Source organism: Gymnodraco acuticeps, unplaced genomic scaffold (assembly GCF_902827175.1).
Source record: "Gymnodraco acuticeps unplaced genomic scaffold, fGymAcu1.1, whole genome shotgun sequence".
Classification (NCBI taxonomy): Eukaryota; Metazoa; Chordata; class Actinopteri; order Perciformes; family Bathydraconidae; genus Gymnodraco; species Gymnodraco acuticeps.
In genome coordinates, this window is record NW_022989980.1 from 776,642 (window position 1) to 804,264 (window position 27,623).

A 27,623-nucleotide genomic window follows, 5' to 3' on the forward strand; every position below is an offset into this window, starting at 1 on the left:
GTTAGTCACATCCTCATGTAAATGACAATTTATCGACTTCATTTTTATTTATCGTACGATACGTCAATGAATTTCTTATCGCGACAGGCACACAATAAAACAGTGGAAACAAACGTGTTTGACTTTCATTAGTGAATGAAACTTTGTGCCCTTTATAGTCTGTGTCCAATATTGTGTATTTGTATATATTGTATCTATATCCTATATCAGGGATGGGCAAATGGCGGGCCGCGGGCCGCATGCGGCCCCCACCTCCTCTTTGTGCGGTCCTCAGATTAATTTATAAACAACGTAATTAATAAAAAAATTAAAAAAGGTTTTTACTTGTAGTACTGATACCATCCACTAGACTCCTAGTTACGTCGCGAGCTGCGTAGATGATTTCAAATACCGCAAAATAATCTGTGACGCATTTGTGTGTATTTTGTTTGTTTCCCGGGAAAACCCTCACAAGAAACACCAGCTGTTGTTATGCCTGCTGTGACGTTAAGTTGCCTCTTGTAATTATGCCTTTAGAAGCTTAAAAGTTGTATTTATCATCTGAATTTGGCGAAACAAGTTTAGTATTCTTAAAACCAAGACTTTGTTTATTTGAAATCAGATGAAAACAAACTGTCACGGACCCTGCCGTGTTATCTATGATTACTACGCTTTTCATTCATAATTTCAGCGGGAGGGAGGGGGAGCTGCGCTGAGGAACAGCAGAGTACGGGCTGACAGGTGTCTGTGTTGACATTCCCCTTATTGTGGAATAAGGGGAATGCAGAGACTGGCTACAAGTGTTTTAGGTTCAAGTTAGAGAACTAATGTCTGGGTTAGTGTTCATGACTTCATGTGTATGTCATCTAATGGTTAATCTCAATACACACACATTTTCCGTGCTTTCCAATAGTTTAAAATACTTTTATTCCACTGTTCAATAACCTGTTCAATACAAACATGCCACTACAATTTCTGTGAACTGATATTTGTTTAGTGAGCTTATTAGAGGATGTTCCCATTTTTGGGGGATGTTCCCGTTGATTGTAAAATGTCAATGAAGATGTCAGACTTAGTATATTTGTTAATAATTACATACAACACATGGAATTTTTGTGTGTGTGTTCCAAGTGAATCTGCGGCCCCCTGGTGGCCAGTACATCAATTATGTGGCCCCCACCACCATCAAAGTTGCCCATCCCTGTCCTATATATATGCTAAGGTCCCGCTGCTGACACGATAGCAGTCATTTAGTGCGCATGTGTAATTAAACCCATGATATCAAAATCTCACTCTAGCCAGGTACCCAAAGTTGGCAATCCTGCATTAGCTGCTAAACATCAGTTGGTTAGCATAGTTATTAGCATTTAGCACAAAGCACCAATATGCCTAAGAAGCTTTACAGTTTTTATGTACACTCATACTTCATTTTCATTATCCATCAAGAAAGACAAGGACACAGTTTTTTTTTTCTTAAAATAAGATTTTTAATATTACTTATTATCATAAAGATATATTTACACACTTTACAGAAATAGAAAATAAAAACACAAAGCTACGCATGAAAGGAAACATAAAATAAGTACTCCAAGAGCTAAAGCTTATCTTTTATAAATTAGAAACCAAAAGTTCAAATATGTACACAGTATTTCAACCATTTCTGATACACTTGTTTTATTTATTTATTTATGTCATTTATTTTTGCCCAGTTCAACATCAAAACAGAGACAGGGACTGTACATTTGGCCTGGTGAGTAATATGAGCACACACCATTAACAGAACATAAGTTGCAGGAGTAATACATCGTCTTTTAAAATGGTATCTGCTTGAGATCTAGTAACACTGATGCGATGGCGTGTAAGCCTACAGACTGCATCCCTCCTCAGATTGTTCTGAATGGAGCTGATCTTGGACATAGTGGTTAGATGGAGAATGTCTCGCAATCAAGGCAGGAGGGGCCTGTGCTATTCTGGGTGCAGGAAGTCTCATTTTGAGGCTCCAAGATAATGACAGATCTTAGTCATTTCCCATGGGAGATTAAATCTAGTTATCCTTTGGATTGCCCAGCCGGTGGAAATGTGTGAATGCGTTGGATTGAATATCAGCCACTTGATCTTGCAGACACCCACTCTGAAGGCCAACATGATACAGTTTGATGGGCTTAGAGATTCACAAGGTAAAATCATGGAATGTGTTGCGTGCCAACTCTGTTTCCAATTCTACAATGAGTCAAATGTTTGAGCTGTCATATTAAAGGAATTGTATCTGGTAGAATGTAGAATGATTTGGAACATAAAAACCTTGTGTTTTCCTTTTATCATTTTTGTGGGGCTTGTGTTTATAGCTATTAGGAAACAGAGATCAATCGCTAAGCTAATATTTTAAAACTTGCTGCTAGCTTATATCTGTCTCCACCTGTCATCCCCACTTTTTACACACTCCCAGCCAAATGCATTTGGACAAAAATAACTAAACACAAAGGGGCAAGTTTTCAGAACAAACATTTCTCTACCAGGAAAACATGCTAACAAGTGCATAGGAACATTACTCAGGCCTTGTGATGGTCACAGAGAAGAGGAACTAGAGAGGAAACATTGAGAGGATAGGAATCGTTTCTCTTGTGTAAGCCTTGCTGGAAAAGACCATTAAGGAAAATGGTTTTGCTCCCCGAGCATAATGTATTGGTTTACCATTTCAGTTTGAGCCTGGACGTGCTTGTCCTTCCACACCACAAGGCCCATTAACCTGATGTGCAGGGGAGGGCTGTGGGCTATGATCTAGAAAAAAAGAATGCCTGAAAGCTTTCACGTGTCCACGACATTGTGCTGCAGACTACTTTTATATTTTGTTACATCCACAAAACATACAGCTTTTCACACTGTATTTAAAAAAGTAAGCTTTGGACAACCAGCTAGACAAGAATCAGACAAAAAAAATTGTCACAATACACTGGAAAACCATTCCATACCAAGAGACTCTTGTTTTCAGGGTGTTTTTCTCCAGCAGCATAATGGAATTGCAAAAGTGCAGCCTTGCAAACCCAAACAGAGAAGTCTTGGAGCAAAGCCACGTCTATTAGTTGGGACTAGTTGACACCGGAGGCTTTGGATCAGTGGGATATTTGGCTTTTGAATTCTTTTTGGAATTAACTAATAACCAGACCAAGATTAAAACGAGTATTTTACATAAACATAGGTTTGCTCTGGTCTCTGAAAGGGCAGCATGGCTGGTGCAGATGGTGAGGATACATTCATGAAGAACAGTGCGGTTACAGACTTTGCTCGGCTCCGTAACAATAACTTCTGAGATGGGGAAATATTGATTTGAACCCCTTAACATGACCCAGTCTACTTCCAGCATCCAAACTCCAGCGGCTTTGAACTTTTATCCCCAGCTCATATCTTCCTACTATCTTCTCCAATAATACATGAGACATCCTGAGCCAAGCTGTCTCTCTCCCGTGGAGCATTAATGAAATCTACATCTCTGTCTGAGAGGGTATGAAAAAATAATGGTGAAACTGAAATTATTACTCCTCACAGTGCCCAAGGATTTAATACATTTTTAATCAAGGTGATCTTGGCTGGGTGGATTACCACTGTGATTTAAGATGCTCTCTTAATAAAAGCTTCTCATGCTGGGGCTGAGAAGACTCCACTTTTTATTATAATATTTGCATGAGACATGGCGAGAGGGAAAGGTGTTTGAAATATCTCGGTTAACCTGCCAGTTGCTTGAAACAGGAGTGTGTGCTGATTGGATCGCAGTGGACAGAATTTCAACTAATATCTTAGTTAAAAACAACAACTCGGAAGTTGCTCCGGCACACCTAACACACAAAGAACGATGGTGGCTGCTCTACAGGTTACAGTCCTAATATGTTACAATGTTAACACACTGAATCAGCGGGGTTTGAGGATTGGACAAGGGGGAAGGGTGTGGTTTCAGTCTAAGCCAATTTAACAATGAGCTCAGACTAAGTGGCCCCGGCCAGCCTTGGGGAGATCCATCTGAGAAAGATTAACTCCAGGATTTAATGAGCGTAATGATCAAAGCCACGACCACCTGTGCTGTGGTAGGGCAGACTAGAAAGGCAACTGTACCCAACATAATGTAGGGAGAGGATGATGCCTTGAAACGACTGAATCTGGATACATGGCTATATTGTTGAATACATAGAGGGAGAGTAAGGAAATATACGAAAATATGCTCATATATGCTTTTAATGTACTGTATGTTTGTGTTTTGTTAAATAAATGCACAAAATAGACTGCTCTAGTACAAGCTTCTATCACAGCACCCTGAGAAAAAAGAAATACAACTACTTAAACACAGGAATAAACCTAAACAGTAATATATTCCAGTATGATGGAAAGGCATAGCATTTCGTTTGTGAAAGATTTCGGTCAAAGGGTCAAACCAGCCTTATGCTGAATATTAAAACAGCCAGAGCACTAATGGTAGGCTGATCGTGGTGGAATATTAACTGAGCTGATAATAGCTGTTTCTTCTCCTTCCTTTTTTTGGGTCTAATTAACTGTCCTCCTTGCTAACATTGTCTCACGTGGGATTTCTGTTTGCAGTAATGTAAAATGCATAATGTGTCAGTGTATTGAGACTTTAAACAAGAGGTAATGTGTTTCTCCCTAACCTTTTATTCCTTCGTTTCTGGCAGCATTGTGGAGAAGGTTATTATTTGGCACTTCATTAAAAGGCAAGGCAGCCCGTCGGTGGAGCAGACTTCCCCTGCCAGTTAACAGTCGTGAAGAGCAGCCGCGCAGGGCAGCAGTGTGGGGAGAAGGCTGGGGGTTGGGCACAGGATTGGGATATGGGGTCAAAAGACTCATCCAAGGTGGGCTATGTTACAGTAACCTTGAGCGTGTCAGTAAACCCCCCCAAGGTGTTAATGAGAAACACCAAAATAGCTTTGGATTAAGAATCTCCTAAATGAAGGAACTATTTAGTCACTTTAATGGATTGTATGACAATAGGTGCTCTCTTTCAGTCCAATCTGCATGCAGAATGTCTTAGGAGGTACAAAGCACTATTACAAATGATCTTTAAGCGATTAATATAGTGTCATCAAATGTCCTCCAATTTCAACTTTGAATTCCTTCTTGCAGCAGACATCCAGAGAACAATAAGTGAACCTACTATTGTCAACTATTAAACGGACCCTGCCCTTCCACATAACCAGCGCCCTCTGCCACTAGTAAAGCTGTTAAGTAGCTACACAGCAATGAAATCTGCGGCTGAAGTAACCTTGGATCTGAGGGATGGGAATAACACACCGTGGAGAAATGACAGATGCTTTAAGACTCAGATTGTATTGACCGGGCTCCCTCTCCACCACATGTCATGCAAAGTGTGTGAGACACTCTATGATTGAGATCTATTAAGCAAATGATAGAAAATGTGAGAAACACTTGGGAGAAGACAGAGATAGATAAGTAGCGAGGGAGTGAGAGTAAGAGAAAGAGAGAGACAGAGAAATAGAGTCTGATAGCTCGGGCTCCATACCCCCCCCCCAACCCCCTTTCCCTGCCCCCCAAATCCTCCTAGAGCTGAGGGTGAGCGGCTTGTCCTGATTTTTTTTGTGGACAGAGTTGCTTGAAGAACCAGCAGGTGCTATGGACATCACTCTTCAGGCTGGGCAAGCGTAGGCCCTTCATTGCAAGGCCCCCCAAGGCAAAGGAAGAGCATAGAAATCAGAACCTGGGGGAGGGCGCTCAAAGCAGTGCCTGCAAAACAGGAACAAAAACACAGAGAAAGAGCCATCAGCATGTGTTTATCTTTTTGCTTCCTAACAATAATTTCAGTTCTGCAGACATTTTAATTTCCTTTCCTAGAAGCATGCCCCTCAGGGAGTTTCTACCAGAGCTTTCAATGTGTTTTATGTTATCTTGGAAAAACTAGAAACAAGTTAAGAAAAGGTTATCCCAGACATGTTCCAGACAGATTTCATGGTGTTGATTGGAAAATGCGACAGGGAGTGAGAAAAACAATTGTATATCTCGCCGTTAAAGCACAAGCACCCCGCTATGCTACGCTAGGGGCGTTGGATTATTCCTTAACAATGAGGAAATCTTTGATCTCCCTTCGCCTTTAATCTGCTCTTGTTCTGGGATCATTTCCGAGATTGCAGATGTGTAGTACAAGTAAGCTTTGTTGCATGACAACAACATTCATTCACTGATAAGCGTCTGCTCTTGTTACAAGTTGGCATATTTCTGCGTTCATGTAATGCCCCGAGAACTGATGTTCCGTGTGTCTAATCTCCATTGAGATGTTGTTTGTTGTCGTCTTTGTGCTTTTTCGGTCTACGGAATGATCTCAGTGCAGCAGCCCCTTGAAGTCACTCTACATAACTGAGTGAATGTATGGGAAGAGATGCAGACCTGCTCTATATTGTTTTGATGAAAGACTTGTGCACTGAGCTTACGCACACTCGGGGGTTCTCAAGGGGTTTTCATAAATTGCCTGCGGCTCTAAATCTGTAATATCCTGTCGTCTTTTAGACAGGCACAGCTTAGATCCAAGAGTCCTTATAGCGCGTTCGAAACTGAGTCTACTGGGACGCACAAAGAGGATGACCTGGGTCACCATCGTTCTTCTCTCGCATCTGGAATATGTAATGATGAAAAGTCAAGCTTTGCCTCAGGTGTCTAAGAAAATAAGAGATGAGCTGCTCTTGACACTGAAAAGGGGGAATGTAGCTAAACAGCATAGAGTCAGTGGACAGACACTGTGAAGTTAACCATTGGTCTTAAACTCTACTTCAGCAGCGCAGTAATTACACTCAGGATAATAATGACATCCACATACAGTCTGTCTGCCTGAGTCTCACCAGCTCTCTGCTGGATGTCTCCTAGCTTTGATCAAACAAAATGCATCTCCAGCTGCTTCCAGAAGGTGTTTTTCCCATCATCAGCACAAACTGAAGAAGAACGCAGGACACACGAGGAAGAACGAAGGCTTTAAAATCATTCTGTTGGGTAGGTTGATGCCAGATGAGAATTAATTCCTTCCGTCATTATACATCATACTGAGGCATAAAGAACAAACTGGGACTAAACTGTGAGGAAGTGTATTCCTTGGATCATTTACTCTTGACTCTTGGTAGTGTTACCTCTAAACCGCTGCTAAAGGACAGCTTGATTCCCACTGAGGTCACGTCGGGGTAAATTAGCATGGTATGTGAAAAAGCTCTTGAATGAGCTGAACTATGAACTTCACAAGAATGAGAGGAGCCGAGTGGGAAGCAGACAAAAAAAGGAAATCTTGAGCGTGTTGTGGTTTAAGAGGTGTTTGCAAAGACAGCATTGTGACTCACTGAGCCGTTCACTTTTACTGAGCTTCACAACTTCCTGAAGCTCCCCGTATTTGTGGCCAGCATTCTGGCACTAAACACTGCAAGCTCTGAACACTCCACTAGCAGAGAGGATTCTCACATTTTATTGGCAGACCCAGGAAAGTTGGAGGACCCACGTTGTTCTTCAAGGGTAGACTTCCCTGACTCTGTTCTTACTCATTGTTTTCACCTTTGTGCTAAGCCTCGAAAGCCCCTTATTGATAAAAGGAGTACAACAAAATAATGATCGAGAATTCGCTATAGATTGTAGAAGCTGCTTGAGAGAAAGGAGCTTCCAATCTTCTATAGCTTTGGTCTCTTTTCCTCAAAACTGATTAACCATGCCTTGACACTCTCTGGCTGCAGCCACCTCTCACTATGGCTTTAATTTATGGCGACCCTCTGCAGGTCAGTGTTGTATAGTCGGCACCTCCTGCAGGGATATTGTGTCTTGCTGAGTTTCCCTGTCTCTCACAGCGTCTGGGAGAAACATCTGAATGGGTCTTGCCCTTCTTAATGCAAGTTCGTACTGCTCTTGTTCAATTCACAGATATATGCTACCATCTGCATGGAGAGTTTTCATCTTTATACACTGTGTACATTTGATCATCTTGTTTGATTACTGATTTAGTTTCTCAATGAAGCTTGATCTGTTTTTCTAGAAATATAGAGAGTTTGTTTTGGTTCCGAAAAGAAAACTATACATTGAAAAAGTGATAAGTCAAATATTGTCTCTGATTTTGGATGAAAGAGTTTTCACCCAAAGGCTTGTTTTACTTCACAGCAAGTTAAACATTATTTCACAGAAAAAGCGCCGCCGCCATGAAACCCAACTCTTAAAAGTGTTATCTTTGGTAAAAGGGTTTAATTTACTTAATGAGATGGAGAGAAAAGAGTTATGCTAGCTGAATTGACTCAAAGCTTGGGTTTCTAAGTATAACTGTCTCCCACATGAGGAAATAAATGACGTGCCTTAAAAACAAACCCTGTACTACTAAGGCATGCAGCTAGGCTAAAGTCCAGTAATCTGTTAAGACATGCACTTATTCTCAATGCCAACAAAAACATCCTTGTGTTGAGTTCCCAGTGTTCCTGTAAGAGTTTCCCTTTCGTCACTGAAACTACTGATTCTGCCAACAAAGTATTTTAAGACTCAACAGCTAGACCACTTAAAAATGTATTTTTGAAATTGTATCCTCACTAGTCAGCAGATATGATATGATTTGATATTTCGCAAAGTGCTTTGGCTCATATTCCCTCGAGAAACATGTAGCTCTGACTTGACAGAAAGTTGGTCAAATGCAGGAGAGAATAGCACATAGTTTTTTACGAGAATCCACTTTTACTGACCGTATAATCACAGGTTTGATTGCATGCTTTGCCAGACTAAACCTAACGAGCGTCTATTCACCTCTGACTGCTATAAACTCACCTTGCTCTAGAACGGCATGGGCCCCTTGTGGGAAAGACGTGGCCGTGGGCGTCTCCTCTTCCAGCCGGCTGGTCTGTGGCTCTGGCCGCCCCTCGCAGGATTTTGCTGGGCAATTTTTCTGACTGTGGCCGCCTGTTGCAGCCCTCTGCCATGTTCTGTGGAGGCCATGGGACCTGGAAGACACACACAGAGGAGATAGCAATTAGATAACCTCGCCAGAAAATGGCATTTCACAGCCTCTTCTCACCCAGAGTATCACATTTTGATTATCTGCTTAATCAATCAGTGCCAACAGAAAATGTGTAGCAAAATCCAAAGAGGGATCACAGTGGTAATGGATGAGGAAACAAGAGACATGTATAGATAAGTGTGAGTGTGTGTGTGGGCCTCTTTAAGCCCACCCAGCATTGTAGTTCATCAAGTCAGCGCGGTGGAACCCAAGCCAAGCAGATAGACGGGGAAACCGAAACCCTCGTGTCTCATGTCTCTATCACTCTGCCTCAAGATTACAAACGCCGCCCAGCAACAGACCTCGCAGAGGTGCATCCTGTCGCAGTGTCTGATCCGAGATTAGAGATGAGTTTAATAACGCTGCGTATGTGTGTGAATGTTAGGTGGTGTTTGGGTACATGTGTGTTTGGGAGCGATCCCAGATGTTCTCAGTCATCTCTCAATAAGTGTGGCCTGATCCCTCTAAGCCCCTCTTTTCCAAATGGTTTGGTCCACCTTAAGTGTCTCTATGACCTCTTAACCTATTGCAAACTGAAAGACCTGCTCTTGGAAATACAGATATTCTTCCAGATTGTTTCACAGTAATCTCAACTTGTAATCGGATATTTAATGTGGGTGATCTTTCACACTGCAGCCAGTTATTAAGTCCAATAAAAATGGAGGAAAAGCAGAGTTGGGCTTTTATTATGGCATGTTAAAGTAATTGAATATCCCAGTGGCCATTTCTTTGTATGTATTACTTACAGTGACGCAACAGTTAAATGAACATTTTATAAATGTAACCTTTATCCATCTCATAAAGAATGTAAGTTAATGGATCTGTGTAGATGTGATAAAAGTGGTATTCTATCTTTTTAGCAGGTGATGCCAGTTTGAAGGAATCACAAGAGACAAATTACAAAATTCTGATTTCTAGTCCAAAGTATGGGTTCAAATCCTAAATACTGAATCCTAACTTACCCATAATGCCAACCAAGCCTCTTAAATAACCACTTCTCAAATGCCACGACTCTAGTTTGTAATAGGCTTATTCAGTGTTGAAACCAAGCCCAGATAACCCTTTAACACACAATTATTATTTCTTCAAATAACTTAATAGGTAAAATTGATGGAAAACCGCTTTGAGCACACCTTCTACATTTCTAAAGCTTCTTCAGAGCCAAACTAACCCTCTTCTCGCCAAAGAAAATACACATTTATGTTGGCCATTTCCCCTTCAAAAAGCAGATTGACATCACTCACATGGGGTCATGACATTCCTGTCCCTTTTCCTCAGAGACACGGGCACCATTTTTAGAATTCCCGACAGATTGACCTTAGTCCAGTTTATGAGGGCTCGGGTGAGGACATGGCTTAAGATAAGTCAACTAGTCAACTGTAGAGGTTGGGAAAAGCGGCAAGTATACTGAGGACAGCACTTGAGCAGCTTACAAAAGCCATGATGATCCCTAGTTCCGTACCATTGGTTTCATCCGTCAGTGTCTATGCTGTTGAACAATGCACAGCAACAAAAAACTGTCTCTACTGCATTCAAAACACTCTCCTTTAATAGCAAAGATCAACATGTTTGAATTGAGGGCAGCTTTCTTCAAGAGGAGAATTCAAAAACACCATTAGGAAGCAAAGTCTCTCTCCAGCCTCTCTTAATTATTGACCTTGAAAACCTTTTTGAAAGAACAAGTTAACTCTCAGTAGAAAAAGAGGAAAAATACAAGTGTTTCCAGCTTTCAGGTTTAAATAATGGCGAACTGCATGACTGAGCTAGACAGCTTGCTGAATGTTTTCAATGTATATCCCTGAAATGCCAGACATCTCAAGTTCCACATCCACACTAAGCTTCTTCCGCAAGCACATTACACACTATATTTGTGGGTGAACAGTGGGCTAATTCATTTGCAGCAGGGAAAGACTGTGTTGCATATTTCCGCATCTAAAGCCCATCTTGCCCCGAGGAGCACTAATCTGTGCATTATCCTTTTGTTATTGCTCCAGATACACTGTGAATGAGGGACTTTGACACATTCTGAAGGCTTTCAGCTCATTTATTTCAAATCCAGGGGGTTCAATGTGAAAACACTGTGTTGAGTGTTATGGGGGGCCTTCTTCTTCTTTCTGCTGAAACGAAGCCAGCATTAGAACACACAGAAACTCAAGACTGCAGTCTTCTGTATTTAAGGTGCCATAACTGTATGCTCGAAAACAATCTAGTTTGTACGCAGTATTATGTCTGAAGTTGTGTAAGATGATTCAAATGGTCCAATTTGATTGTGTTGTGTAAAGCCTGAACGTGGTCAAACAGACATTACTTATTCACATTTTCAGATTATTTTCAAAAATAGTTTTGCATTTGGTTATATAAATGGAAAAGTGCCAGAAGTAATTAATTGCAAAAAAACAGCTACAGAGAGAAGGTAAAATCCTCCATTAGCGGCTGAAAGTCGTTGAGTTGGATTGTCCACTAGTGACCCCTAAGTAGACTTGAACATTCTTCAAGTTTAGCTGTAATTCTTTTTACAGCAAGTGGCTAGATCTTTGAAAAAATTGTGCACTCAACAATATAATAATAAACACATTGTTGGTAGGCTATACATATGGATGGTGATGAAGCAGTAAAAAAGACTCCATTACAAAGCATGGTAACCACGTTTGACCATTCAACAAGCACTGTTTAAAACATACTGACACATAAATGTCTCACAGTTATACCTGCTGTAGCTACAGTGCTACACATCTCCCGACTGCAGCTGATGTTTGAGCGATGGCTAGTTTAGGAGTGGCTATGCACACTCCAGCTCACTGCAATGCAAGAAGGTAAATTAATTGTACCTCGGCTCACACAACTCGTGCTGTTTCTCCCACACGGTGGCTCAGGCTGTCATAACCCAGGTCCATAATGAGACAATTTAGATATCTGCTGCCATAGCAAGCTGTCAGCTTCTGCACTGTTGTTTGAAGGGAGAACATCTCATGATTCTCCTGACAAATCTCAACCCATCCAATCTGGCTACAGGATAGAAAAGTGTAATGAAAGCTGCTAAAAATAAGCCGGGCCCCAGTGATAACACTGGCAGTATAGATTAACCCCTGCAGCCTGTAGGAAAGCATCTCAGCGTGACATACATGACATATAGCAAGAGCTAGCTTCTACCCATCTGTAGAGGAGCTCGTATAGATGAAATGTGGCAGCGTCTGTTGCATCTGGATAATACCATTTGATTGTTTTCATGGCAGGTTTATCATTGGTTAATGCATAGTTCATCTCTGTAAACAAAGATATCTCCTCTATCTTATTGCTCTGGAATTGGTTCCAGTCTCTATAGTATTCTATTTGATCTTTTCCCATGAGAGGTTCCCATGTTTATGTTCTGCTGGTCAAACCTTAAAATTGCAGGATAACATTTGTCTTACAACAACACGTGTGTTATCTATTTCTGATGATCTTGGAACCCCTGCTTTTGCCCTTTTCCTACAAATCTCAACACTTCTTCCCCCACTTGGTAATTCCCTAATTAAAGTTTAATAAAGGTGGAATTTCAGGAATGCTGGTTATTACTTATACCCTCTGCCGCCTCCTTAAGAAGGATAGGGTTGAAGAGAAGACTAGAAGTGGTCAGGCAGAGAGGAGAATATTTGACAGTGTCACAAACTGGCCAGTCTCCAGACTAAAGATGAATAGCTGGTTGGCTGCTCCCTGATTCTCCGCCCTAGATTCACAAGCACCTCCTGAGGTGATATTTGTTATGTTGTGTTTTTTAAATGGCCGGCTCTCCGTCTTATTAAGGCCTGGCGGGAAGCGGGAAACTGACAGCTTATCCCTGTTGGTGCTGCAAAGAGTCCATCAGTGGAGCCTGGAGAGTTATACATCTTCCAGCACTTGTCCGTCCAGTCAGAGAAGAGAAATGGCTGTCCTCTGGTTTAATGCCAAGTTCATCAACTGGCCCCTCGGCTAGCAGTAGCAGACAGTACATCACAGCGCTGTGTGTCAATGCAGCAACGCAGGCAGCATGGCAAATGGGCCGGAGCTGCTTATTAATAGTTGTAAAGCTGATTTGTGTTTATTGGCTGCCAAAACAACCACATAACAAATGTCTGCGCTTGTAAATGCAGCCACAGAGTAAAGGGTATTTGTGCCACTATGACACAAGAGATTAAGTGATACAAGTCTGAGTATAAATGTAGCAACAAGTAGCCTACGTTTAGGAACTCTTGCATCGAATGTAGACATGCACAGTCAAGCATGGCCACCAAAATGTAATCCTTGCTGTGTTGCATTTTCTCTGTGTCACCACAAATTGAATTGTATTGTCCTCTTGATTCGTATCTGTTTGTTTACTTGTCTTGCTCATCACTCACGGTCACACTGATTATGAATCAATTGTGTGCAATCTCATTGATCCGTTTTCTCAGCTGGGTGAGTGTCTCAAAACATTTCATCTCTCTTCTTGTTTCTTTACTGTCCCGTCATCACTTGTCTGACAACTCTGTGCCATAAATCTTGCTCTCTGTGGTTTGTTCAGACATATCGTGTACACAGACAGCTGCGATGACGGGAATTAGTTGGAGAGTGAAGCCCCACTTTATGATTTTACAAACAAAGATTGCATCCAAAAACCTTATAAATAATCATAGCTGGATTTCCTTCATAGGTCACTATAATGTTTTGAGACGTACTAGCTGCATAGTTGGTTTACCACTTTGGTGTAGAGTAAAATATCCTAACAACTGTTAAATGGATTGACATGAAACAAACATTCATTATCCCCAGAGGATACATTTGACTGATTTCAGCGTTTACTTTACAGCATCAACACCACCGTTAACATTGATTTGGCCTTAACATTCAACCTAGCGCCATGATTGGTTTCAAGTTTAATTTGTCCATTCCTTCCCTTTATGAACAAAAACCTAAGCCAATATTTTCCCCATCATCCTCAGCTGTACTTTTTGTTAATTGGTATTTAGCAAATGTAAACATGCTTTACAAAAACGCTGAACACTTTACATTATACCTGCCAAACATCTGCATGTAAGACTTTTCCTAGTGAGTGTGTTTTGATTCAACAACATTAATCATCAATTAAAAACACCAGCTATTATTAATGTAGGATACTACCATCACAGCGCCAGTTGTTGTGCAAAATAAAATAGAGTATTTCATGTTTTATTAAACTATAAGTCAATACACTCCAGTTACGTTTGGGACTATTCCCACACCATAAACACTATAAATAATAAAGCATTCCATAACATTTCCCTATGTAATAATATATTGGGTTTCTATTGCAAAAACAAAACAAGGACTTGCACAGTAATATAAAGACAACAGCATTATGTGTGTCTATATGGGAGGTAGTCGTGGCTCATTATGTGTTTGTGTAATCCTTATGGGTAACAGAGCAATATTTGTGTTAGTGTTGGAGAGGAAGAATAAATACCCTAGTGTGTGTAGCCATGGTTATTACCATGACGTTGGAGGAGCCAGCCTGCTGTCTCCATCGTGTGCCTCCCTACTTCATTCACTAAAAGCAGCTTTGGCCAATGAATCCCTTCATGCCATCACCACAGACATACTAACCCATACAGCCAGACAGACATGTCATTGGCAAAGATGCTTCCCTCTGCATAAGCACATTAGGGGATCAGGATTATTTAGCCATGGATGAGATGTGTTAATTGTGCCAGATACAAGTCAAACATTCTTTTAACCTACAATAAGCCTCAGCACTGCTACAGCATCATACTGGGGATTTGCTCGCTGCCTGACAGCCTCCCCGCACATTCATCCTGCACATATGGAACGGTGCCTAACTAAGGAGGCAATCCCTCGTTGTTCAGCTTTCACAATCCAACATTTAGTGTCGGAAATGCTGCTTATCGCATGCCTACCAGTAAGTCTGGGCCTTGGCAGAAACTGGTACCAATTGCATGCCGACTTTCAGACCACGTTACCATGGCAGCCACCATGAAAGGCGCTCAGTTTAGAGCAAAAAAGAATGACATTGTCAGCTGAAATCGACCAGGTTCTCAATTTACAGATTTCACTGCACAGAGACTGAATCCATGAACAGCCTCTGACTGTGACTGTGATGTTTTTGAACCTCCCTCTGTGGGTAACCACACTTGGCCTCTGACTGAGTGTTCCTCTCAGGGGGGGGGGGGGGGGTTGTTTTGTTTTGGTCGGCAGCTCTTTCTTCTATTTATGTTGGTAACTGTTTGATATGCAGCATTGTTGTGCCGTGATAATACTGGGCTTGTGGCTGAGTTGAAGGCTTGCTTTGTCTATACAAACTCCAGCGAGGAAACAAAACCGTGCATAAAAAGTCGCTCCACTTACAGCCGTTTTTAATCTTAACCCCTCGTCCAACCTGCTCGGAAAACAACCCCCCACTCTCACTTAAGGTTCCGAACAAATTAAAAACAAACTGTGCAGCCCTGCAGTTTCTGGCTTTCTGCAGATGTCCCTTTGAGTGAGCCAGCCGCCTGTGAAGTGTGGTGATATATATGCTCCTGAATTAGAGAGTGTATGAAATGATGAGGTGTGAGACTGCGTTCTCTGCTATGATCAGAGCGCTGTGAGTTCAAAGGGTCCAGCAGCAGCATCGAGCAGCTAATAAAGCCACTGACTCCCCTCACCACTTGACTGCCTGACTGTTGGTTTATTCACAATCCCACTCCAGTTGAAGGGGTGAATTTGTGGCTATAAGGTTACTGCAGGTTGGAGCTTACTGATCAGGCAGAGAAGCAAACATCACACAACTCAGAGGGGAGGTTTCTTTTCACAACTTGTATTGAGGAGTGTCAAAACTGCAGAAGAGATGCCTGTGTGGATGTTTACTGTTCAGCAAGCTTCCTTTTTTGCGCATGGCATGTACAGCAGTCAGGTAAGGCTACCGACGATTGCCCTAATCTCCAGAGATTGCATTATCAAGGGCAAAGGGATCCTCCAACCATCCGTTTCCATGGGCACGCTAATCAGATGGGAAACACAGCCCCCTCCCTCTCCTGTGTCATCGCTCCCCCCATGCTGTGAACCTGCATGCAATCTCCCATTTTTAATGTGGGAGAAACAGAGAGGGATGGAAACGTCACTGCGCCGGGTTCACTGCAGCTTTTAGAGCCCGAGGGGACCATCGTCTCTCCCTATAGCTTATACAGTACTATTAAAGGAAAGAGGCAGCCACATTGCATCAGACTCAAGATTACAAAACAACAGCTAAAGCTTAACTGAAAAGATTAACTCAACAAAGGGTGTCACTATTTGAGATATTGGTGCATATAAGGACAGTGGGAGTACAGTATATGCAAAATCACATGTACAAGGACAAAACGGTTTAATACATTAAGATGTGTTCAGTTGTTATGCATCTCATCGATCAGTCATCTGAAAATCTCTTAATTAATGTAAAAATGAAAACCTCAGGACCTACATTTTCTCAGTTTGAAACATTTCCCTTTTTATTATTATTAATTATGAATGCAAAACTACATTTATAACACAACATATAAGCAACTCAGTTCCGCTCAACATAATCGTTTTATTATGGCCTTTTCCAAGTCTCTTAATAGGTTAGTAATATATAACTTTGGAGGTTAAATGCTTTTAGGCGATACTGAAGCAATGAAAATAAACATATCTCTAATCAAACAGACACACTTTTATGAAATGTTATCTCATCTCAAAAGGCCTGTCATTCTTGCTGCTTGGAGTGTACGCTTGTTTTGCTTCGACTATTTAAAGAGTCTTCTAAAACAGAAATGTTAACTTAGCATATGGACGGCAGGAAAAAGGCACCTTGGGCTCAAGGTTAGCAATAAAACATAGTAAGCAATTCTGTAACACCTAATTAGGGGAGATATATAATTCATGAGGATTTTTACTGACAGGTTCAGCTGCTGTGCTGAAAGTGAGCTAAAGTTTAGTTTCTATCAGCCCTCTGAGTTGACAAGGTTATCATCAGCTGTTGGGATAAACTGTTTTCCTGATGCATGTTTATAAATTCCAATATCTTGTTTTGCTCTCCTGTTTTTACAAACATCTGTTCATGTTCAAGGGGCCCACAGAGCAGGGCTTCCCTTCCTGAGCAGAGACAGAGGGACGCAGCGAGGGGCCCTGTCCTGATCCAGGAAACAGGCATACGAGAGATCCACACTATTAGTCAGTGGCAGATCATTAGATTGACCAACTTTTATGCGTGGGACAGTATGTGTGCGATATTCTCCCAGGGAACGTAACATTTGTGATCAAAGACGGAGCATTTGTGTTGAATAATGCATGATTTCATAAATGAGTGATTTGTGTGTTGTCACAGAAGGGCCCCAGTTCTGTGGAAGATGTAAGAGATCTTGTATTTTAAAGCTTTTCAATTAAAGGCAAGAACATAAAGTCCATGACAGTTTGAAACCTCATGAGGTGCACCACCACGTCCTATAAATCTCTGAGAATAAAGTGACGTGCACATCCTGTTGCCTAAGGCTTGGAGTTTAGGCGGATCCCAGCGGACGCGTCAATAAATGAACCCCAAAGCTACCGAATCCCTCTACACCATCCCTAGCCCCAATCCACACCGCCATCCTCACTGCAATGCAATCCCTTGTCTGATTCAAACTGCCTAACAACAGCCAGCTGTGCAGCTCTTTTAGCCATACATTACATGAAATCTCTCTGATCCATGATGGCGCCTATAGAGGTTTGACGGTAATAGTGACAAAACCCTAAACCATATTTATTTGGTTCTCCAGAGTAATCATTCCTACTCCTACATACTGTTTAGCTGCTGTAATTATGAAAGGCTACCACATATGACAACTCTAGAGTAATACACAGAAGTCGTATTTTTCAATTCTGGGTTCCCACAAATTGAGCATGAAAATAATTAAAGCACCTGCATTCCTAAAGACCGCAATATTTATCCTGCGGTCTGGCAGACCGTTAATAAAAATGTCCACTCAGATCTTGATCAGGAATATGATCTGCTGGACTACTGCTGTAAATGTAACACTTAATGTTCAAAAAGAGACTCATAAATCACTTTAATGTTGGTCAGTAGTGAAAACCAGAGCAGTTTTGGAGAATATCTGGCTCTAATTAAGTTGTAAGGAGCGCCCCGGGCCTGAGGATAAGGTCTGGTGATCACATGAGGTCTGGTTAACACAGGACCCCCTTACACCCCCCCCCCCCCCCATTACCCCAATCCTTCAGGTTATGCCCTCAAAAGGGGGTCTGGACTGCAACAGACATATATACATACTGTAAGGAATCGGAATGGATTCAGAATTTCAAGGTTTAAGCATGTTTAGCTTCTATACAGCCAACAAGTGTCATCATTCCACATGTGAATTAGTAAAGACAGACTTCATCACCAGCTGTGAGTTTTTAGATGTAGCCATGACTTCCCCCTCTGTGGAAAGCTTACACAACCTCTGAGCTCCCTGATAGCCTCTCTTCCTGTCCGCCCTTCATTTATTTCTCTGTCCCTTGGCCCGTCTTTTACTCCCACTTTTGCTTTTTTTTTTCCTTCACTGCATTTGCTCTCAAGGGAAGATCTAAGTGAGTAGATTTATTCATTCAAAGGGTTCTGAATTACATTACAGCAGCCCAGCAGTCACATATGCCAAAGTCTTCAACAGCTGAGCTCTCCAGGGAGTGTTAGCCCAAAGGTTAGCTTATATCCCTACCAAATGAGTTATGATTTTTCACTAAATCTCTTCCTCAACTCCCACCCCCTCCAGAGCAATTTGGAGTGCCATTCACCAAGCTCATGCTGGGTGATATTATACAGATGTGAAGGGTTTATCACAGAGAGTGCTTTTTAAAAACCTCCTCATTCAAACTTACTTACAGCTACAATGAGTTGCATAGTATAAACCCTACAGGGGAAGGCGCTATGGACAAATATTATATTGCTGTATAGTACATAAGTTTATATCAGAAACTCAAATATGTTGACATAGAAATTGTTAGATCAAATCCAGCTTTTTAAATACCTGCCAAATCAAGGAACTTTATCACAAAATCTGCTTATTAATTTGCAACATCGACCACCACAGTTTAATGCCAACATAATGGGGAGAATGGGAAAACCTACAGTTCTTCCGACTTTCAGAACGTGTAAACATTATTCCAAGATGGCTACCCCCAACGCTAACCCTGCAGTCGCAAACAATTGAAACGGCCTAAACTACACTGTAGCTTCACATCATTTGAGGCAATTTAGCATCAAATAAACCATACAGTATACAACAAATGAATGAACTTTTACTCCTTGTAAATGAGCTACATCAAATATTTTCTTTTTAAATAGGGAAGGGTGTTGCTTTTGTAAGAAATGCCCTAGATATATTTATAATATTAAATGGTTGGCTACTGTGTGTGGGTGTGGGTGTGTGTGTGTGTCGTATGCAGCATACAATTCCCTGCTGCTTCAGGCTTCTGGCTCTATTTCGTCGTAATGTTGCATGAAGAGGAAATCCAGGTTCCTCATGAAAGAGATTTCATCGTGTGTGTGTGTGTGTGTTTTTCTGTGACATAAACCCAGGTAGTGCTTAGGATCTCCTCTCCCCCCTACAAATAAAAAAGGAAAAGGCTCTGTGATACTCCATAATCCCGTAATAACCTCTTCTTCCCCTTTTACACACATGTTTGCCCACTGTTCTTATGTTATTCCTGGACATCTGGAAAAGTTTAGCTGTGTTTGTTCTCTCCACAACCGCCATAATCACGTCCACAGGCACAAACACCTTCTTCACATTAGAAAAACCTAGGTTATGATTTAAAGCTTCCTGGCTACGGTTGGTTTACATATATATATATATATAAGTTGCTAACACAATAATCACACCCTGTTTTATGCCCTGAGGAGCCTTAATGAGAGGCTGCATGTACTGTAGCCCTCATTACATTGACCCGTAACACTGGGGTGAGCATGTGAAAGAGGCAAGCTACAGTACGGTATGCATGCATGATGGTGCAGCCAGCCCCAACAATACATCAAAGTTTAATACGGAATAATAGCACTGCTGACAGCTCTCATGAAATCACCCCCTTCCTAAGCAGACGATTCCTCTGCCAGATAATGGCTCTGATCTGGGCCTCGTGCCCTGCTCACACTCACTACTGGCTCACCTGTTCAATCCAGGCCTCACAATTACACCCTCTGTGTGTTTAAGTGTGTGCGTGTGTGTGCATGTCTGAGCCAGCTGCTATTGTTTTTATCCTGAGCATCCCTAGGTGAAGATTGTCAGGGTGTTTCCATGATGGGGGAAAAAAGGAAGCTTTGATATCTTTTAAGAGGCTGTGAGACACGAGATGTTTTCAGACTGTTTATATACCAGTCTTAAGAGTTACACAGGGAGGAAGAGTGATCGGCCTCGGGATGAATTATGGATACCACATGTCTAAAGCTGGAGCCCACTCTTGAGCCAGAGTGCTTCTCAAGGATGGGTAATTGAAGTGCGCTGCTAAAGGATGCTAATATTACCTAGAGAAGGCCACAGCAGCTCTTTTAGTGAACTGAATGAATATTGTAAGTAGCATTAGGTTGTGGAGTTGAATTGCCTGTTGCACTAAGACTTCTTGCTAATATGCAAATGTAACCATAAATACAATCATGCACACTTCCCCACCCTTTATCAGTTTTATATGAATTGCTTCCTGCACACACACACACACACACACACACACACACACACACACACACACACACACACACACACACACACACACACACACACACACACACACACACACACACACACACACACTGTCTCTGTCGCTGTGCATCTTCTTTCTCAGACTCACATGTCCACACACAGATGCCTGAGAAAGAAAGCCCACTGAACTGGAAAAGTGTTTGTCTCAAGATGAAAGGCTTCACACCCACTGCCTACATGCAGAGCCTCTTCCGACACCTTCCCGCGACAGCGCATACTGTAGCAGAGGCTTGTGCTACGCAGACACACTCCAGCTAGCATCCCTCCCACACCCATCAACGCTGCAACACACTTGCATCCCCTCCTCTTCTTCAATCCCTTTCTCTCTCTTCCTGTATGTCAATGGAGCTCTGGTACTACAGTAGCAGCCGGGGAACAGAGAGGCATATAAGCGGTATGACTTGAACAACGTTGAGAAGGATAAGCTCCCATGAAAGCCTGAGGCACATCAGCCTTGTTTTCCCCGTCGCCGGTGTAGCCCGGTGGGCTCTCAGGCGTGGAACATGCTTAGCCACACGCAGGGCGTGAAAAACGACACTGACCATGATGCTAGATAATTGCTTCCCATTTACTCATGTGCTGTGAGCCTCAGACAAAAATAGCATGTCGCTGAAACGAATTTGCTGGGAAGCATGGGAACTGTGAGTGCCGTGGCTGTGGATCGATACAGAGTGGACAGCATCAAGCAAGCAGAAAGTCTACACAGCATCTTACAAGCACAGCACCTAGCAACATATAGTCTAACAGCATTCAATAGTATGTAATCCTAGGCCTATATCTTATGATCATACACTATGCTACATCTTATATTACACAGCATCTTTCCCATGTAATACATTTAAACACAGTGTGTCTGTGTGTCTTACCCACTATAGTTAGTGGGTAGGTGATAATCCCAAGAATGGCCCAGACATTTACACAGGCCTAACTGTTGTTTTTTCACACTACAATGTTACCTGCATCACATCTGCAGACTGCCCACCGCTCTCCAAACTAAACCCCCGGCCACATATCTCAGAACCCGTTTCCTCCCACCAGCAATGAGAGAGAATATGCCCTGCCCCTGTATAATTGTCCCGAGTCAATGTTTTTGTTCTACATATCAGACGTTTTAGATCCACACTGGAATTGATATCTAGTCCAACAGTGGCTCCAGAGACCCAGCAGCACTTTACGGAAATGTACTGTGACAAGGCGGCAAGCCCCTCAGGAGACGATCCATCTATCTGGGATCTGTGTTTCCCTCATCGATGCATACAACAATTACAGTGCTCATTATCATCACCACAGGAGGCATGCACGCATAGGTGCTGTGTTGCCCTGCTGCACAATCACAGTCATGTAATGATTTATATAGCACTTGGGTCAGATGGAATACATCAAGCCATACATAAATCGGAATCACTCCACCTTACAGAACATGTGCCATGCATATCTTACATTTCATAACAGCCACAACAATCATCCATGCATACAGCATTATTGTCACTCAGGCATAGCTCCACACATTCATGTCCATCAACACGAATATTTCCTCTCCAAGTGTTCCAAGCTTTCATCAAGGTGAGGCAAGGAGGAAAATGATCAATCTCAGCTCACATTCAAGTTTAACATAACAAGCCATGGCAGCACAATAGCAGACAGTATAACCACTGCAGTGCAGTACTGTATACAGCCAGGTGCTGATATTCCTGCCTTTTAGAGCCCACACAAGGCTAACCATGCTGGGTAACTGATCAACTACAGATGCCTGCAAGAGCACAAGGCAAACAGAGAGAGAAATAGAAAGCAGAGCGAGATGCCCGGCGATGAGGCTGAACGCTCCTGTACTCACCAGCACTGGCAGAACACAGCAGAGACACCAAGAGCACAATCACCAGCGTCAGGATCTTCACATTCATTTCTGCACTCCCCTCTGGCTCTCCGCTAGTCACTCGCTGATATACTGTAGTGGTGTGCGTGTGTGTGTGTGTGTGTGTGGATGGGAGGGAGAGGGAGAGAGAGCAGCTGAGCGAGCAAGAAAGAGAGAGACTGTTTGCTCTCCTGTGTGTGAGAAGTGAGTGTGTCAGTTTGTGGGAATATGTGTGTGGTGGCTCCCTGGCTGTGGCTGTGTGTTTGTCTAAATGCGTATTTGTATATCAGTGTGTGTGACAGCGCCACTCCAAGACTGAAGGCACGTCTTTATCTGAGCTCTCCCACAGAGGTGTGTGTGTGTTTCTTCTTTTCTTCTGTCAGTAAAAAAACGGCAGCCTGAGCCAAGTTCAGTGGAGCTGTGAATGTGCTGGAAGTCAGCCTGCAGGTCTGTCTGTCCAAGTGTGCGTCCCTCCGTGCGTTTGTATGAGTCTAGTTGGTCATGTGGCTTATGTATCATTGACTCTGTGGGTCAAGGAAAAGCCCCCCTAACCCCACCATCACCCATGCTCTCCACCCCTTTTCAAGCAAACATGCAAGTGCACACGGCAGAGGAAAGAGCAGAGCGGTAGCAAAGGGAGGGAGGGAAGGGAAAAGGGGGAGGTGGGAGGTGAAGGGTGGGGGAGCATGCAGGTTTATGATAATACCCAAACAGATGCTCTTGTTGAAAACTCTTTGAATTGCAAACAGGGCGGCTTGCCAGGAATCCAGGAATCAAAATACCAGCTTATTAGGGGATGTAGATGAAAGAAGGGAAGGTGTGAGATGAGATTAATTTTTTCCTGCGTTTGTATCTCTGCCAGATGTAAGGACCTTTCTTCCTCACTATTCTTTCCCTCAGTGGCGCTGAAGGTATAGTTTAAATCACTCACGTCGTTTGAAGTGAGTGTTCGTGACGCTGTGCAAAACCGCAGGAAAAAACGTATCAGACTCTACCCGATTACATCGCTCGCACAATTGGTTCCTCTGCCCCTGAAGTCATTTGTTTTATTTAGCTACAAAGATGATATTCTTTCCACAAACAAAAGCCCCAAGAAAACCACCACCCTGCAACAGATATAAAAATACGTTTTATTTGTTTAATCATACAATCAACAGGAAAGGTTGCATTTCTTGCGGTGAATGCTGAGAACTCTACGCTGGCACTAGAAGTACATCAAGTTTTCTTATCGCGTTTAGCCACAGAGCAATTTCAATGCGAGAAGTTTATCTACTTGAGAAGAGAATCGTTCAGGAAGGAACATACATTTTGTATGTTTTAAACTATGCATACACAATAAAAAAAATAAAAAAAGAAACACTGAACTCCACGCAATTACAAAATGTACTTCACCCTGGTTCAATTAGTTTGCAGATCTGATCCAACAATAAAATAATCTTTAACATAGGTGTTTTTTTATGAATTATTGTTGGTATGGCTTCAGTTCACTTTAGTTCCCAAAGGGCTGAAGTGACACATGATGGATGGACCGCCTTTGGTCACAACCTCCAAACACCCCCCCACCATAGTCTTCCACACAAACCCTTTTCTATGTGTTGTCACTAAACAGTCACTTTAGTGGTGTAGACCTGAGAAGAGGGGCCCTGTGACCCTGGACTCTGCAGCTCCCGCTTCACACAGCCCGCCCATTGTCTCCCAAAGGCTCCAGGTCCCAGAGGGCAACATGTCTGTGCCACCCACTCCAGATCCAACAACAAGAGCAGCTTCCATTTTTACATGCAGCACTTGAAGCCTTCACTTCATGTGAAGCAATCCTCTCACCTCAGGGGTGCAGCCCCCGGGGGCTAAAGATGCTTATCCAAGCCTGTCCTTTTTTTAGCTCCGAGATAATTCGCCCAAGTGCCTTTTAAAGAATCTGTTCACAGCTTTTTCTCAAAGGTGCTCACTGATCACTGACAGAAAGCATGACCAATTCTTTCCAATTGAACATAATGAGACAGTGGGGATTATAGCGCCATTACCAGCACACTTAGTAGTTAGGAGTTGTTGGGAGTAATTCAGAATTAAATGTAATTCAACGTTCAAGGATAATCTAAAAGCAATGTGGGATAACTGCCTGCAGTTATTCTAAATGAACAGTTAATGTGGGTATCAAAACTGAATTATCCAGAATGTGCTGGACCCAGGTGCTGCATGAGATAATATAGGACTGGATTTCATTCACTCATTAAAATGTCTTATGCATATGGATAAGAATGTGTAAGATATTGTGAAGTTGGCAGTTCTTCAGGCTCAAACATTTGCACTCTATTAGCTTTAATTGTCTTACGGCCCGTCCACACTACAGCTTCGACAGCTTCAAAAACTGTTTCCAACACGTCTGCCCATTCACTTTGAATGGGGTGACGTCACTTTTCGCCGAACTGCATTGTGGGAAGCAGAGCGGAGCTTTCCTGGCGTTTCAGGCTGCAAAAGTTGAGCAATGTTCAACTTTTGAAGCTTCTGAAGCTTTCGGTGGAAGCGTCAGCCAATCAAATCATATGCCAGTACAAGCTCTAGCCAATCAAACCGCTGCTTATGTGTCAGGGGCGGGAGATTCATGTGATTGGTTGTTGGTCGAGCTTCAGACACGCCCAGCTCCAAGCTTTTTTTTAAGCTGTAGTGTGGACGGGCCGTTAGCCTGAAGCAAGGCCTTCAATGAAAATGTAACAGATGGTGTTTCCTTTGAGTGAATGAGTGGACTTTGTGCCGTGACGTGAGTGTAAGCTGTGGAAGGATTGGCTTTTTGCATCCAGGGATGTTGAGCCGGACGTGGCAACATGACGCAGTCGTAGGGCAGCAATACAGCAACATGTGCCTCCACACAGGAAACACTTGGCTGTTTACAGGAAGTGTTTGATGCCGGAATGCGGCGTATGTCTGCGTTCGCTCACTGGTGACGACTTTTCCCTCATTCCTGAGTTTTTAATAATAACAGGCAGACATTCCACAGATAAGGGTAACACAAAGGATGGAAAAGGTATCTTTGCATTTCCTTTGTAAGTATTAGTCAGACTGTGTCAACAGGTGGCTCTCGGATGTGGATAAATTGGTCCCCAGAGAAAAAATGCTACATTATTTACTGTATTCACAATTAATGTGTTCCTGTTATTCATCCGCTTCTCTATTAGGCTCCTGATTTCTAAAATGCTAATGAAGTGTGCGGATGTTTGTTTGTATTGTTTTGATGATTGAATGAGCAGCGGCAGGTCGTGCATGTTGTGTTTATTGTTGTGCAAAAGTGAACTCAACGCTCCTGCATCCGCTTCCATTTTCAGAGCTTCCATCAGATACAGCGCACCTTTATTAAAATGGAAAACAAATCAAACCTCCATCAAGATAAGAGTCACAGTCAGCAGCTTGAGTGAATGCAGAATGTCAATGTGATTTCAGGCCGCGGTTGCTAATTAGCTTCTCCGGAGAGATCTGCAGTGAGAGAAGAGAGCCTGACATCTTCATTAGGACGTTTCAAAGTCTGTATTTCTTTGAAGATACGAGAGATTCTGAGCTGTGTTATTTGCTCATCTGAAGCTTTACACGAATGTGATTCTCCCCTTTAGGCGGCCTGTGCTTCGTATCATGAAATGTCAAGAATCAGAGGCTTGGTGGATTAACTTATCTGCCTTTTAATCCTGATATTATCAGCAGCACTGTAAATTCAGCTGAGAAATGTAGTGGGCTCGCCAAAGCCCCCTGGTAAATAGGGAATCATTTTCTGACAGTTTATGGCACTCATTCTGTCGTATTGCCTCGAAGCAACCACACACATAGCGTACACACAATCTTCTTTAATTTCTACATGAATAGAGTTCCTAGAAATCATCAAAATGCCACAGATCACTTCTGTTGCCCTGAAAGGCAGCAGTGAACAGTTATCACAAACACTTTGAGCAAAACATGGTGAATTTATTAAGTAATTGTCTTTTTGTCAAGAAATTATTAAAGACAGGAGGTGTGCTTATCCCTGAATGTGAACACCAGCTGTGGTGTATCTCCTCTAATGTTGAACAGGCTCTGAACTCAGTCATGAACTGAGAAGAATCACTAACCCTTGACTTCAGAGGGCTGCACGTCTAGAGAGGAAAGCGATTTACACAACAGTAATCATACAATCAACTTTTCATCTTCTTCCACTTTTATTTGGTCAGATTCTCAGTAGTTTAATTTTAAATCCAAAATAAGCAAGTAGAAATTATTACATGTTTAACCATGAGCTTTCAAATGGTTTCCACTGCTGCTCTTCTCCTGAAATGACCAGGTAAATGATCCTCTGAGACGGCATGCTGTGGAGTTGCGTGACTCTCCAACAGTTGTCTCTATAATCAGTCCAGTCTGGCTCATCAGGCTTTGGAAACAAAGTGGCGCGCAGATTGGGGAATGATGCGCTGTGAGATGATCATTTACTATAACCGCCTAGATAAAAAGGAAACTTTTTCTATATCCAGGGAGCTCTTTCACCAGAAGTTTTATTAATCATAGGATCCCTATCAGGTGAATTCCATCTTAGCGGATTTGCAGGCATAGAGGGCAGATTTTTCTCCTATGATGTTGCACCTGCAGAATGTGCTTTTAGAAAAAACACATTCATTCACATCTCAGAGCAAGGCTCCAAATCTAAATCCCGCTTTAGTTTTTTAACCGTACATTTGTCATTCTGATTAGCAGCAGGGGCAGGATCCGACTCATGTACAAAACACGCTTCGCACCCCCATAAGCCTGTCAAACAAAGATTCTCCATAGATATTGTAGAACAACAAATAAGGGAAGTCTTTTGAATCCGTCTGCACTCTCCGCTGTCTAATCAGTAATGAAAATCTACTGAGGGTTTCTCTCCAGGTGGCAGGTGATACCAGCCCTGCTTCTGACATTCCCCTCCGAGCGCAGATAGTGTTGAATGTCTCTTCAATACCCAGAAACTTTCTTAAGTTCGACACCTCACTTTTAACTTTGCCGCACTCGTTGATGTGTATTGCTATCTGCTGCAGAGAGGGGAATTGGTAGTGTCACGCCAGCTTTTCATACGCTCCTC

The 27,623-nt window shown here is 42.4% G+C and overlaps 1 protein-coding gene across 1 annotated transcript; it reads right to left on the minus strand.

The window, feature by feature from the left end:
• Positions 1-1,452: 1,452 nt before the first annotated feature.
• Positions 1,453-23,052, minus strand: apln (apelin). Its single transcript, XM_034211836.1, has 3 exons — positions 22,538-23,052; positions 8,764-8,936; positions 1,453-5,721 (listed from the first exon to the last, which is right to left on the minus strand). The coding sequence occupies exons 1-2, from the start codon at positions 22,602-22,604 to the stop codon at positions 8,770-8,772; spliced, it is 234 nt and encodes a 77-aa protein (XP_034067727.1). The 5' UTR covers positions 22,605-23,052; the 3' UTR covers positions 1,453-5,721; positions 8,764-8,769.
• Positions 23,053-27,623: the final 4,571 nt, after the last annotated feature.